The sequence below is a fragment of the Hirundo rustica genome, chromosome 4 (genome assembly GCF_015227805.2).
Source record: "Hirundo rustica isolate bHirRus1 chromosome 4, bHirRus1.pri.v3, whole genome shotgun sequence".
In the NCBI taxonomy this organism is placed as follows: domain Eukaryota; kingdom Metazoa; phylum Chordata; class Aves; order Passeriformes; family Hirundinidae; genus Hirundo; species Hirundo rustica.
The window spans coordinates 75,346,693-75,362,498 of record NC_053453.1 but is presented as its reverse complement, the minus strand read 5'-3'; the positions used below and the strand labels follow the sequence as shown (position 1 = coordinate 75,362,498).

Genomic DNA, 15,806 nt, shown 5'->3' with positions numbered 1-15,806 from the left:
GTGCAGGATGAGCGAGTGCAGCACTGCACAGGGCGTGCTGCATTCTGGAGTCCCTGCCTCTCTAGAGGTTTTTAAAAGGTGATCAAAATGCAGTGTTTTTCAAGATGGGTTGTTATTCCTGGTGGGTGCTGCTGTAATCCCAAGGGCTGGGAATTGCTAGCCATGGAAGATAAACACATAAGAGTTTCCTGAGATCACAGATCCATGTAAAGTAAAATAGGAAATCTTCCTTCAGTATGGTTCTGTGGATTAAAACACATAATGAGAATGTTTCATTGGATAATGGTTTCACTTGAGGAAAATGAAATAGAATTGTTACAGTCTTCAGACACCAGTGACTAAAACAGATTTCCTCAGTAGAAATCAGAATTCAGTTTTCACTGACTTCTTTCCAAGGCCTGACTCAAATATTTTGTTTGTGTTAAGCATTATTGTTTCCTTCTCAAGAGCTCTTGTCCCAGCAGAAGCTGTTGCTTATTGAGGTAGGTTGTAGCCCACATTTAGGAGATACAACTGTCAAAGCTACCTCCAAACATCCTAACAGGACACAGCTGTGTCTTACTGAGCCCTGAAGGCTTAGGAGTTTTCTGTTTTCCAGACATCTGTGAATCCCGATTCCTTCTCCTTCCCACAAAAACTCAGCGCTCTCAGAATATGAGCAAAGAGCACTTGGTGAATCCCCAAGTAAGAAACCCCTTGACAGAGAGCTCTTTGTTGATGTTTTGTGGCTTCTGCAGGAGGAACTCGGTAATGTCAGATGTCTGGTCAGTCTCATTAGTGCTCTTCCTTGCCTAGAGCCGTCAGTGGAGACAGCAAGGAGCAATGCAGAGCATTAACTCCTCTTTATTATCAGATGCTCTTTTTATAATGGAGTTTTTGTTGGGAGACCAGCTCATGGAAATAAGAGACATCAGCTGTCTAAATATCTCAGTTTCACAGTGATAAGAAAAATTGCATTCATCTGCAGTATCCTGCAGGTTTTCAGACCATAGGCTTTTGTTCTCCTTATCTTGCTCCTCTCCTTTTTCCCATTTAATAAGGTAGGAACAGAACAGTGGCACCAGTTCTGTTAAGCCACCAATACACGCTGTTTTATCAGGGGTGCTGAATGTACAAAATCCAAACAACCTAGAAAACAAAGGCACCAAGACTTAAGAAAGCCGCTCAGTAACGTAAAGAAAGACAAAGTTCATCCCTAAAATTACTGCTGTGTATTACAGATGATCAAAAGACCCTGCCTTTTCTCTGGAGACCTGCTAATCCCCCAGGCATTTTCCCAGCTTCAGCACTAACTGCCCTCTTCCCTGCAAGCAGAACTCTGTGTGCAGTGTGCCACGGTCCCCTGGTGCTGCACACAGCTGGCTTTGGCAAGAGGCTGCTGCACATCTGGAATCCCTTGGGGGTGCAGGTGGAAGTGATGTATAGAAACATCTTCATTTCTGCATCCTGTGCACCGGTGCTGAGTTAGAGGGGCTTGAATTGAAGGAGAGCTCCAGGCTGTGAGGTGGGACAGAGCCATCCTGCTTTCCACCCCTCTGCAGCCAGTGGGGCAGAGCTTCCAGCTGTTCTGTGCTTGAGGGCTGTCCTTACCTCACAAATCAGACATCGCTGTATCGTTTTACTGAGGGACAGGAAGGTTTTTCTTGTTCTTGTTTACTGATTTCTCTCCTTTTCCTCTTATTTTTAGCTCTGAGAAAGCTATGCCTAACAGTTTTCCCAATATCCATAGGAATTTGAAGTTGGTTCCCTTAATTCAGAATAGCCAAGAATTCAGTTAAGTGTCTTGGATACAGTCTTTAAGAGTACCTTAAAGCCACCCCACTGCTTTAACGAAAACGGGACTATGATGAAACCATAATTCATTTCCCTCTTATTTTGTGTAAAGGTTTATTAGCTTGTGATTTAAGCAAACCATCTGGTCCTGCTGGCAATCCAAGTTCTGTCAGACTCAGTGCTTTCTCCCTGTAATATGTTACTGGAGGCACTTAAATTACATGCCTGAGTCCCAAGTCTGGCCTGTGCTTTTTCCATGTCTTAACATCTGTTCTAGCAAATTTTTCTGGGATCCAAGCAAGTTTACACAGAGCCAGATCTCTTGTCTTTGTCTTTCTTTTCATGTCTCTTTCTTTTCCTTCTCTGCAGTCTAATCAGTTCTACTGAGTAAAAGATAATGCAGAAATTTGCAGTCTCTTTATCATTTCAGCAATGCACATGGTGAGATAAAAAATACTTTAAAAACTCAAGAGCTGTAGATAAATGGGAGACTGTCATCTGAGAGTGACACTTGGAGAAATGTTCATTATTTTTTCGGTCCTTCTGATATTCTTTCTACTGGCTTTTAACTGCAAGACTTTTTGTTTTGCTTGCCTAATTAATTTTGGGCAAAAGTACGGATTCTTAGTACATTTTGTCTTGCAGTGCTCATTTCTTGTTTACACAAAACAGGTCTATGTTTAGAAAATAAATAATTTTAAATGTACTTGTTAGCCTGCTGAGGTGGTTTTGAAAAGAGCTCTAGTGATTGATTTATACACAGATCATGGAAAATGACTTGGTTGGTATTTGTTCCTGTGCCCTCTGAAAGTTCAGCATTTTTTATTCTGCCTGGAACTTGTGAGACACAATAACGAATATAAACAGCTATCCCATAGCCTGCTGTGTTTGTATATTGAAAGAACTAGCATTTCTTTCCCGCAATCAGAAGCATAAAACCAGCTCTGATTACAGGTATGTGATTAAACATTAAACTGTGTTTCCTATGTTTGACCCTAAATGCTGTATCTGCAGCTTAGGAGGAGGATCTCAGTGTACCAGTCAGGTCCCTTTGTCGTGCCCTTTGAGACTTTCATTTCAGACTGGTCAGGTCGAGGGAGGGAGGGGATTCTGCCCCTCTGTTTGGCTCTGGACAGCCCCACCAGGAGCACCCAGCTCTGACAGGAACCTGCTGGAGCACGTCCAGAGGAGAACAACATGGTCAGAGGGCTGGAGCACCTCTCCTGCGGGGAACCCTGGGAATATGAATTGTTCAGTCTGGAGAAGGCTCTGGAGAAACCTCACTGCAACCCTGAAGTACAAAAAGGGGGCTTGAAAGAGAGAGAGAGTCTTTATTCCCCAAGGTCTCTAGTTACAGGACAAGGGACAGTGCTTTTGGACTGGACTTGGGAAGAAGCTCTTTATAATGAGTGCAGTGAGACACTGAAACAGACTGCCCTGAGATGTTGTGGATGTCCCATCACTGGAAGTGTTCAGGGCTGCTTGGATGGGGCTTTGAGGGCCCTAATCTAGTGAAGGGCACGGCAGGAGATGCTTAAAGGTCCCTTCCAACCCAACCCATTCTATGAGAAATGAAAAAAAGGATACACAGTGTCTTCTGTAAAGATTGATAATCTACAGGTGAGAAAAAGCCTTACCTAACATCAGGTATATTTTCTGTGGTGTACCAGTGATTTGCAATATTTAATGCCAGTCGTGTACATGTGAATTTGGGTGCATTCATATAGCCTGTAAACGTGGATGGTGTGGGTCACCATTTCAGAACAGAGCCTCTGCAGGTGTTTGTTCAAGTGTATGGATGGCACTGTGCTCCTTTTCCCCCCGTACTGATGACTCTGCCATTGCCTCTCTAGCGTTGCACAGCCCCACTGCAGTGAATTGCATTGTGTTACCAGCATTCTTGATGCATTCCTGGCTTGGATCGTGACCCAGAATTGCTCTGCTTCTCTGAAAAGGTGCAAGCAGAAAATTAAGCTCTAGAACTATCTTTCTGAGAGGGCTAGAGAAGGCTTTTCCTGTTTTCTGTGCAGTAGAAAAGTCCATTTCAGGTGATGCTCTATCACTGAGGAGAGCTCACAGTGGGAAGAAGAAAGACACTGCCGGTGCATTGTAATGTAAACAACCTGAAGTGTTTGGGGTTGCTGAGGTTCCATTAGCGAGCCATCTGTCTGGATCTCCTTCAGGTGGTGGAGTCTTTGGGCTCTGATTTTAAGAGGCAAACAGTGACAACCACATCAGCTGATAGAAGCATTCTTCCTTGCCTGAAACACCGAGTGTGTCTCAGGAATTCTTAGCAGTGCATTAGTTCTCATGTGACAGGTGAGGGAAGTGGAGCTCGCCTGTCCTGTCACCAGAAATCACTCCAAGAGCAGTACAGTGGCTGGCAGGGTTTCCAGCCTCAGTAACACTTCGTATATACAGTCCCTTTCTCAATTTTGCTGTCTTTTTCCTGGCTTTTGGGGAACTTGACCAAGCTCTTTGCAAGTCCCTGGCTTCACGTTACCCAGAAAGGTTTGCTGGAGCCACTGCGTATTTGGAGATAACGTGGTGTCTCAATGTCTGTGCAAAAGCCTGGGGTTTGATTTGCAGGAGCCTGAAATAACAGGAGCAGGGGGGTTAGGATGGCAGATAGGCTCCTGAAAAGAGCTTCAGGCTTTTCTGTTATTAAATCATTTCTGCGCAGGCTGCCATTGACGTGATAGATAAACTTGGGTTGTATTGCTCTTTCTCTGCACCTTGCTTTCCTGTTTCCTCAGGAAGGAGATGTAAAGCTATGCAAAGTACTTGTCCTATCTTGACATTTCCCTTCTCTGCCGCTCTGAATCCCATCCTGATCTAATGGACATTCTTTGCCTTCTTTCACGTAGTTTGTTCAGTCTCTCAGGAAGTCTCTCCTCTAATGGAAGCTTATTTCAGCTTGATGTTCTTCCTTAAAGATAAGCTGTCACCAGATCAGTCACTTAAGGCCTGAAAACCATAGACAAATAAGTCTCCATTTGAGTTCTCTGCTCAGACTACATGAAGACCTTTCTGGCCTGTCTACAGAGAGCTGAATCCTGGCTAAGTCCTCGACAGTCAAAGATACACCTTGCAAAGAGAAAAGAGTAGCAAGAGTTCACTCTTTGCGTCTTCTGAAGTGGGTGGAGACTTTCTAGCTACAGCCGACAGGGCACAAACTTACCCGCAGCTAAATTGGAAATGTCAACAGCATGTCTCTGAAAAAATGTCTCGGCATGCCAAGGGCTCTGGTTTTGACAAATATTTTTTCTTTATTATATAATTAGCTGCTCTCAGGGGACAAAATTCATGGGTAGATGGGAAGTTTTTTGTGTAGGCTAAATTAGATGTGCATTGCAAGTAGTTTGCTTCCGGTGAATATTCCTCCATCGTTTCTCTGCACTAAGATTCAGAAGCTGCCAAATAAAATGTTTTGTTTGGTAGAAGTTTAATTGAAATAGACCCATGGACCGTACAACCTGATGAATCTGAATAGCGAAGTCTTTGCTGTGAGTACAACCATCGCTATTTTGGTGACCTTTGTCTTTAGTGAATTGCGTGACAAATGGCCCTTGCTGAGAGCTTGGAAGGTAATGACAGCTCTGTAAACCGAGTTGTTGGCACAGTTTAAAAGCTCCTCACGTTCCAGCCGTTCCTAAGAGGTGATTAGATCAATTTCCTGTTGGCCTGCAAAAATACAAACTCTAACCTTAGAATTAAAAGAGTTATCGAACAGAGCGATGAGAAAGAGATGAAATACCTGCAATAAGCACTCTTGCAGAGTTGGCCCTTGCCACCGCTCCCTAGGAGCCTTGGCCCAGATATCGGCCTCCGGTTTCCTCATGTCTCCCAAACAGCTCCGAGCTGTCACACTGCAGATCTACATCAGGCAAAGCAGCCCCTCAGTGTCAGCATCACAGACCCTGGTGGTGGGAGCAAGCCTGGCAGAACATTCCAAAGCTGATTTTGGAGAAGATGTTGCTTCAGAGATTGTGTTATCTTGGCAGCTGGCGGATGGACGCGGGCCCTTTTGCCTGTTGCAGTTGGCTGGGGGTTGTTGGTTGGAGGTGGATTTCTGTTCAAGCCCAGGGGTTTATAGCTGGCGTGCCTCTTTTCGGTTTAGAGGAAAATGTCTGTGTAGGTATTTGTGATCCACCCACAGGAAGCAGAAACTGATATCCTAGCAGCTGGTGCACAAGTGCACCTTCGTTACCCCACCATTTTTCTAAGAATCAGTTTCCACCCCAGTAGTGTTTTTGCTGTTCATTATTTCTGCAGTTCTTCTTTGCGTTCTTTCCTGATTTATTTTCTCTATTTCATTTTATGGAGTTTTCTCTTAGTTTTAAAGATTGGCAGATTTTTTGATCTTGTTTTGCACACTGAACGCTAATAAAACAGGGAAAGTTTGGTTATTATATCCATGCTTGCTAGTCTGGACTATTTGTCACTGAGGTTCCCCTTTGGCCTGTTGATTACTAGATGAATTCTTAGCTGTACATTTTAAATAGTTTACGATAATTGCACATTTTAATTTTTTAATTTAGTTTGCTAAGCATACCACCTTTTGGCAGCTGCATTTAAATGGAAGTAGAAAGGCTTTCTGCAGTAAACACTGCACAATGTCTATGCTAGATTTTTATAAATCTCCTAATTCTCAGTTGGAATGTTTCTTGCTCTGTCACCATTGAGGATGAAAACGAGCCTTATTACCCATTTTAGTTTTTAGCTCTGCCTTTAGGAGAACAGGATTTATTAAAGCATGTTACGTACTTCCCTCCTGCAGCACCTATTTAGCGGATGACATACTCAATTCTCCTTGTAAAAACGTGTGAGCAGAAATTGAGCTTGTTGTGAATTCAGTAATTCCCTTCCAGGATGGATCACAGCTTGACTGGTATGGAGGGATATAAATGCAATGTAGTGCTGTATTGGCATACTAAATTTCTACAAATATTTGATTTTGTGCAGCAGTACCATCTGAGCTTCTTCTGTTGAAAGCACATTATAAAATTATTTATGAGCACTTGGTTGTGATGAAAGAGAAAACCTACATGGAAGAAGCCAGTGAAAGTAATGTGTGCCATTGAGCTTCATTATGAAATCACTAAAGCACATCCAGAAGCTTTTGAGTGCTATATGTAGCTAGACTGAAGCATGTATTGTGATTTTTGTTAATTAGTGATAAATTTTACCTGAGGCAGAACCTGTTCTGAGTGCAAAATAAAATGACTCTTCATTTGTGTAAAATACATGTCAGAATTTATAATCACATTGATTCTGAATCTTCCCAGTTTGCTGAAGATAAGAGCATTGTTCTGCTGTACTTCTCTGCCATCAGCAACTCTTTGAATGTCTTATGTTGTTAAATCCCAAAAATGCCTAAAAGCGTTGGTCAGATGGTATTTTGAGGGAAGCAGCCTCACATCTTCATGGGAACCCATTCCTCTCCCTGCTTCAGAAATGTTTCCTCTGTTCCTAAAGCACAGAAGTGGTTTCTCTTTATGCATCATTGACAGTGGAAGTTTTTTATCCTTCTGGTATATGATCAGCGTGTTTCATTTAACAGCTTGCATTTTTGTGAGCCAGTGTAAACATACAGAGTCCATCCTCTTTTCCCTTGGTACATTCTGTAAAACAGAAATACAGGAGAGTTGAAGGTTTGTGATGGTTATGCTGCAGTGACCAAACGAAGCAAACTCCCCAGCTGCAATGGTGCTTTGGTCAAGGACAGACATCCTGTGCACAGCTCTGATGCAGCCTCCAGCCTGCAGGAGTGCTGAGTAGCATCCATCCCTGTAACCTTTGTGCTCCAGTTTAGTTGTGACGTTTACTAAGTTCCAGCTGGTCACACTGCATAATTTTTCTCTCCTCCTGTGTTCTCCAAAAATGTTGTAGGTAGAAGAGCTGATGATGGCTATGGAGAAGGTCAAACAGGAGCTGGAGTCGATGAAAGCAAAATTGTCCTCTACACAACAGTCTCTGGCTGAGAAGGAAACCCATTTGACCAACCTACGAGCTGAAAGAAGGAAACATTTGGAGGAGGTCCTGGAAATGAAGTAAGTGTCCTCTTCTATTATCTGTAGGCGTGTACTGTTGATGTCTCTGCATTCCTTTCTGATCCTTGTTGTTCTAAAGACAGCTCCTGCATGGATGTGTCTCTGCAGATAGCAGCTATCTGTGACTTCTGACCAGGGATTACTGACTGCACTTCCACACTTCCACCAGAGCTCAAACACATTTCTTCCTTTTGATTGTTTACAGTAGCCTTCTATTATTTGCACAGTAGCATCTTCAAAGATCCTAAGCAGCTCTTGGGACTCAATTATTCTATGTCTAATGAATGTGCCTAATCTTGCTTTGAGCAGCCTGTAACTACTTCAAGGTAAGGTGCAAGGCAGTGTAGCAAGTGACAGCAAAAAGAGGGAGAAGATAAACATCATGTCAGGTGCTGGTAATGTTAAAATCAGACTGCAGATGTCTGGTCTGCTCAAATATTTTTCAAACTCCTGCAGATGATTCATTAGCACTGGGGCAGTCTGAAGTTCTCTATCAGTCAAACTTTTTTGATCATCCTTACACAAAGAAGCCTGGATAAAACCAAGCTTTGAGGAGGTGGGGAGAAGAGAGGGATTAGACTTCTCAGGCTTAAATACTTCCTAATTTCTGACTGTGCATTACAGATAAATAATTATCCTTAGTTTAGGGGAGACACGAATCCATTTAGTGCAATGATGGATAGTGCTGCCAGCAGTTCATTAGAAACACTTTCAGTTGTTTAGCCAGCCCTGAAGAGAAGGAACATTTTTATTGGCAGAACTAGCAGTGGTTCCTCCACTGTGGTTTTGTGAGCCATTATTTATTTATTTAACTATTCTACACTGGTCTCTTTCCTTTCCTTTTTTTTTTTTATTTTAATGAAAGGATAGAAAAACAGCTGTTACAAAATGGAAAGAGGTGGCTTAGATCTTGAAACTTTAACTTAGAAGTGCTGTATAAAGTGGGCCAAGCCTCCCCAGCTTCATATTCAGCTACAACAGTTTGAGCTAGACCTGGCATAAGGATGTTGGAAAGCTGCAGTACTTAAAAGCCACACTTTTTATTTTTAATAAAAAAATTTATTGAGCTATAAATTTGACTGCCTTGAGAGTTGCTGTGTGGGGGGATGGGAAGAATAGCTCTTTAGGTGATGTGGGAATCCAAAGCAACTGGAGATGTATCCCATATCCAATCACTTGACAGTACTTTCTGCTGCCAAACTGCTCTGCCAAACCTTCTCATTAAAATCTCCACGCAGCGTACTCTATATCCTGAGATGCATTTGGAATCGTGTAGATCCTTTAATATAACTGCTCACTCCTAAATGATGACCTCTCTTAGCCGTGTAAGTTATTGTTGGACGGGTTTTCTACTGAAATGTGCTATCAGGGACTGCATGAACTGGTAGATCCATTGTGCCTCCGAAGGAAGAAGAACACTGGAGAGAATGGTAATGCTGTCAGCACGTGGAGAGAAGGATGGAAAAAGCATTACGTTTGTATAGTTAACTAGCTGAGCGTGTTTGAGTCATAGCTGGTCTGTCTTAAAGTGCTCTAAAGCTGCCAAAGGCATCCAAACTTCAAAAACTCGCCCTCACCATGAGGCTCTGTTGCAAACAAGTCTCCACTGAGGACTCCCGGTCAATTAAATATCTTATTTTATATACAGAAACTCCAGTGTATTCTTTGTTGCCCTGCTTTCCCAGCCTATGCCTTTTATGAAAAGCACTCATTTGTTTTCTAGTTTTGCAAAAAAAATTCTCGTGTTCTTAAAGTATTTGCTACTATTCTAACAGAAAAATAACAGTAATTGAATGAGTGGTCAGTGTTGTGGAGCAATTAGCTGCTTTTGGAGTTCTTGTGGAGAAAAATAGCTGTTGTACAGATAGTGTTCAAAGAGACTTGGAAGCAATATTGTGGGAAAAGCTGGAGGTGCTCAAAACCAGCACTGATTAAATTTGAGATTTGATAGAGGTGTAGATTTACCAGCCTAGGCCCTGCAGTCAGCTAATGGGGCTGGGGAGCAGGCAAGAAAAATAGCTTAGGAAATGCTGCTTTAGGAGATTCTAGATCTGGAGTGAAGGAAAGTGTTAAAGCAACAAGGGGACTCCAGAAAGTTACCTCTGGGTTTTAATAGGAAGTTGTTAGATATAATGCTAGTGAAAATACATGTTTAAAATACTGTTCCTTAGAGTAGAACTTGTGTTTACTGCTGACTCTGTAACCCTGGGAAGATCATTTCACACTCCTTAGGGAATAGCGTGGCACTAGAATAGCTCAAGTGCGAATTATTCCAAGCAAGAAGTTTCACTCCTTGAAGAAATACTGTGTATTTTGAAGCCCTCTTCCTTTAAGTCTAATATTTTCATTTTCTGTAAAAAAACTTTATTGCGAATAATTATGAGAGAGGCAGATAATGGTCTCTATTTATATCACCAAATCTGATCTACTGTAGAGAAATACTAGTGAACTGCTAGGATTTTTGTTTTGTTATGTTTTCTTTAAGAAGTTCTAATGTTTCCATCATTCACAGCAAATCGTTTAAATTAGGCAGGAATAAAGTGCTGTCTACAGAGAAATCTCTGTTCTTTGTCCCATAAAAACCTGCTTAGGCTGAGCTGAGTTATAAACTGTTGAAAATCACCAGTTTTACTTTCCTTTTTTTTTTTTTTCCCCCTGGTGTTGTCAGCAAATTTTGGCAGTGTGTGAAAATAACCAAGCACAAGCAGTCTAATCTGAGGCCGGGCTCGTGCAATTGCCAAATCTGGAGCAGCTTCCAGGGAGGGGAACAGACACTGAGTCTGCACGGGGTTTTTGCTGTGGGCAGAGGGGTCTTCCCAGTCATGTGCTTCAGGACTGAAAAGCCCCAGTTGGGGCATTTCTCACGCTGCTCTTTCAGACCTGGAAAACGATCCAATAGCCTTCCCTGAATTATGCCTTCTCCTGCTAATTGCAGTTGCTGCTAGCCCTATAATTCAAGGTGTGCAGACTTACAGATTGTAGTTGGCGTGTCAGAGCTGAATCTTTCATCCTGCTGGCTCACAACAGAAGGATTACTGCTTGTCTGAGAATCGTTTACTGTCCTCTTGTTCCTTGAAAAATAATCAAGGATATTGCAGATGAATTAATTGTTATCACAGCAAACAATTTATGTTTCAAAATCAAGCTGTCAGAAAACATCTTTAATTTCTTGTCTGACTGTACATGAGTGGTCTTTTGGGTATTTATCACAGTGGTTTCTAATGACGTGAATTCATCCCACGTAGTGTTTCTTTGATACAGAGTGATCAGAAATGGTCCAGGCCTGTGTAGCTTCACGAGTGCTTATTGTGTGCCTTCCTTTCTTCACCTGAGAGCTGCAGGAGCACTGTTCACCCATAACCCTGCTACACCTTTCCTGCTTGATAGGACTTAAAAATGTTTGGTAGGGGGAGAATTCGTTTCATCTTCATTTTCTGGCTCTCAGATAAAAATACAAGGGCATGCACATGAACACTCACAACTGAAAATGAAGTCAGTGCAAGCTGAGGTTGTTCATCCCCTGAAAAGTTTATCTTCCCAGCAATAAAGCAGCATTGTCTGGAGGTGTGAGTATGAAGCTGAAGTTGAAAGTAATCCAGAAGAAACTGATTAATTGACACAGCTTATTTGCCAGAAAAGTAAAATCAGTTGATCCAAAATGAGGTGGGAAGTAATTTTGAGCCCTACAAACACTTTAACCAAACAAAAATATACTTCAGGTTGTGTACACCCATGGTGAACAAAACTAAAAAAAAAAAGAAGCATTGATGTCCATCCGACAGTAACTTGTGGGCTCATCCACACCTGTCTTCTTGGGAATTACAGAGTTTCCTGGTCTTTAGGGAAGTTGTGGTTTATGCATATGGATTACCAGCAGATGAAGAGCTGTCTGTGGAGTTCAGTGTCACACAGCAGCAGCACATCACATCACATCAGCAAGCTTTGGTTTCCAGCACGGGCTCTTCATCCTGCTGAGCTGGGTGCCAGGGCTGTGTCACCCGGTGTCACACTGTCACACTGTCCCATGATGGAGCAGTGGTACCCAAACCCCTCCTGTGGCTCCTCCAGGAGCACTTCAGTGAGCTGCAGCCCCACAGGGGGCACTCTGTGTCTGTAGGATTCACTGGCTGGGGCCAAGCTGAACAAGTGCATCCGTGTCACTCCCTTTGCCCTTCTATTAGCTTTGGAAGTTTCTTTTGAAAATGTCTTTTTCAGGGCACACGGTGAAAATTAACCTGCTGGTGTCCTGCTGCCACTGTTTTGTCCTTTTCAGTTTTGTTTTGTCCTTTTCAAACATAAAATACGTAATCATATCTGTTTATTTTAGTTCTATATTGCCACCCCGTTAAATTGTAACTACTTCAGTTGGAATAGTCTGAAATATGAAAAATAATCCATTTCTAATCAGCCCGCCACGCTGTTTGCAGTGCAGCTCACACTAGCTGGCCTTTACCATGGAAGCAAGCAGAAGAGTTTAACCCATTTTTGGGCAGCAGTACTAAAATGCTCAATCAAATGTTTCACCTCAGTGAATCTTGAATGTGGAAGTGTCACAGAGTGATAAAAGTGCAAAGCAAAGACAAGAACCTTTAGCAAAGCCTATGCACACAAAATGCTCCATGTGAGTGCACACAGAATTGTTGTGGTCTACTCCATTTCTTTAAGTATTGGCAAGTTATATTTACCTTTTCTAACTCCTTTGTTGTTACTCTTCACCTGCCTTGCAAACCTTTTCCCTCTGTAGCTTTTCAGATGCTAAAATCTTGGCACAATATGTCACAGTCCTGTCCTGCCTTGTGATAAAACCTCTGTATCTCATTTTATCTTCAATTCTATGGTCCCTGAGAACAGTCCTGCAGACAGAAAGTACTGTGCTATCTTAATGAGCCATGACAGGCCTGGAAGCAAAACCAACTGCTGAAAACTACACCAGGTGGTGTTAAAGCATTTTGCTCTACTCAGTAATTTCTAAGGCTATTGATGTTGTAGGGAGGAGTTGAGGAAAAGAGGTCCAGTCACGAACTTCTGGAGAATTTAGCTACACTATGCTCATGTTCCCATGCTTTCCATGGGAGATTATTTTTCTGAATGTGTTTTTCCAGGGACTGGGTTTAGTGTAAGCGATCCCTTCAGTGTCAGAGTTTTCTAGATGGTGAAAGAAAATTCAGGCTCTTTCAAATGAGACTGTGAAGAATTTACCATATAGCCTTAGTGTTAAAAATGCAGAGGTTTTGTCATGCTTTCGTTTTCTATTAAGAGATTGCAATATTCTTAGAGAAATTGCTCTGAAAGATCTCCTCAATAGAGATCTTGGCATATATATATACACACAGAGTACTAAAATACATGATTTTTTTTAGGCTTACATCATCCTGACCCTAGAGAATGAATGCCCTTCTTGCCTTTTCTCAGTTTTGCTAGTCATTATTGCAAACTATCTCAAGGAACAGGCGCAGCACAAGAAAATTCCACCTTCTTTACTGCCCAGAGGGCATTGCTTTAGTACTAGTTTGGTTTTATCATAACCTCTATGCAGATGATGTTATCTAAAAGAAAAAGGAATTGTTGGTTTTTTTCCTAGCTACCTGAGTGTTAAATTGGTAGAGGAATAAGGAGAGTGATGGTTTTGTGTTGACTAATATATAGAACAGATTGCTTGTAAGATAGCTCTGAGGGCACCAATATACTGCTTCCTGCTGACTAATGCTGTATGCCTTTATTTTGTATCATTAAATACACTCCCAAGTTCTGTCAGAAGTAAAAGTTTATCTGTTCAAGAGAATCTGTGTAATTTTCACTTCTAAGTGTGAATCCCCCACGTCAGTTCTAGAGCGACACTTGACCAAAGCACATTTCCAAGTTTTCTGCATGCAGAGACATTGTTTGTGTATGGTTCTGTACACGAGAAGCATAAATACGACTGTGATTTCTGTTTTAAAATCTGCGGGGGTGTTTTGGCTCGGGGTTGATAGCAGAAGTAGATTTCCTATGCTGGCTGTTTGAGCTGCATCAGTGATTCCTGTCGCCATCCCTAATCCAGCTATAAGATTCTGGGGCTTCCAGGGGTGTTACTGAGCTAAACCAAATCAGGCACTTTTTACTTTCTGTTAGAGTCAAAAGAACCATGAGTTCCTTAGGGTGCTTTTGCCTCTTTTATAAATGCGAACTGTAAATAGTAATGCACATAAATCAACTCCGTGAGCACTACATATTTCATTAAATACAGTCAAGTTGCGGGTTAATAGAAGTTCCAAGTGAAAACATTATGGTATCTCATTGCCTATATTGTAGATTTAATGTTGTGTGAACAATAGTAGCTTTGAGCAATTGTAAATCCCGTCCGGACATGGCCAGCGCAGTGAGAGCACCGGGAGGGAGCTCTGGAGGGGTGGATGTGCTCACGCGGTCACCGTGCGTGTGCCAGTCGCGCTTCGATTGGCTCTAAAATAACGCTGCAGCTTTGCGGGGTGTGGGGAAGGCAGCGTCTAACTCCAGTCTGTTTTCTGGAGTGGAACAGAAATTCCTTTTTTTTTTTTTTTTTCTTAAAAAAAAAAGTGAGGTCAATTTGCTCTAATTACAGAAATAACCTCTGAAGCAAGTAATTGCTTCCCTGCAATCCTGGAGGGCAAGTGGGAGTTGAGTAAGAAAAATTGGAGAACTGAGTCAAGTTGTTGGCAGTACACACAGTCTTTGTCTTTATACTGTATGGGAATATCCGTGATGTCTTTTTTGTTTTCTTCCTTTCCCAAACAATACTTTTGATTTGATTTTGATTCTAGGCAAAATGTGAAGCATCATCTGCAGGTCTGTGGAATTTCTGAGAAAGCTCCACAGCGATAGGATTCAGGAAATGTTGGTTTGGGTTTGTCCGGTGATACCTTGTGTGCGGTGAAAGTGATTCCATGTAACTGTGGTCAAAAACATGAAAATGGACCGGAACTGTTCATTTAGAAATCCTAAAAGATGACAGTCGAAGATAAGGGCTGTCGCTTTCTTTAGACCTAGAGCTCTTTTTCACTCTGCTGGCATTATATGGCTTTAAAATTCATGTTGAGTTGAAAACTACATCATCACGCTAGTTTATTTCCTTTATGTAATCTAGGAATCAAGCTTTGCATATGAGGTTAAACTAAATGATATAGTTTGTGTTTGCTGCACAATCAACTAGTTTGATCATTTGGTTTAATTTCATTAACAAAGATTTTACTCCACTGACACTGTTGTGGAAAGTGACAACTGCAAGTTGCTTTGAGCATTGAGGGATTTTATCAGAAACGGATTGGAGTAAATGGTCAAAGATATATGTAAATGTTTAGAAAATACTAAAGTGTTGAATGGCTGAGAAATTAACTTGTTGAGACTAAATCCTGACAGATCAACCAGTGTCCCCAGATGCCAGGTGACAGTTTTGGTGATACAGCAGTTTTGATCTCAGGAGGATTTGTGTCATTGTCTCACAGAACTGTCTCATCACAGCAGGGATTGTATTCCTTATTAAACCACTGGGAAGTGAATAAGCAGGTAGCTGGAAAAGGACAAACAGTAGTTTACTGCTGAAATGGAAACCTCTGTTCCATCATGTCCTTGGAGGTCTCTCTCAAGCCTGCTGCTGCTCAGATTGTCACCTCATAACGAAGTGGCTGAGAAGCCAGAGCCAAAGTGTGTGTTGCCAAAATGCCATGGTGGGTGTGCAGGTGTTGTGGGCAGCAAGATGGGAATTCAAACTGATCTCAGTAAAGTGAAGAGGGGTTCTAGGAAGGTTTTTACATCAGCATATCACAGTAGCTTAAATACAGCTGAACGTGCTTTGGGGTACTTCAGGTGAAGTTGAGGGTGGAGACTGTTATCTTGCAGTTTTTGTGATTCTTCAGCCCAAGTCATAGCTTTGCCTTACTGAATGTCTTTAAGAATGGAAAATGTGTCCACTGAAAATGCATTTTGTGCCTGAGGTTGTTCCTCATGTGATGTGGGCTCAGTTCT

General features: G+C 42.0%; 1 protein-coding gene across 9 annotated transcripts in view; it reads left to right on the top strand.

Moving 5' to 3' along the window:
* Positions 1-15,806, top strand: part of ERC1 (ELKS/RAB6-interacting/CAST family member 1) — a 266,110-nt gene that overhangs the window by 164,005 nt on the left and 86,299 nt on the right. For all 9 annotated transcript variants that reach the window (XM_058420193.1, XM_040061380.1, XM_058420189.1 and 6 more), the window contains one exon: positions 7,666-7,826. In XM_058420193.1, coding sequence (XP_058276176.1) covers positions 7,666-7,826 — 161 coding nt within the window. The remainder of the gene's footprint in view (positions 1-7,665; positions 7,827-15,806) is intronic.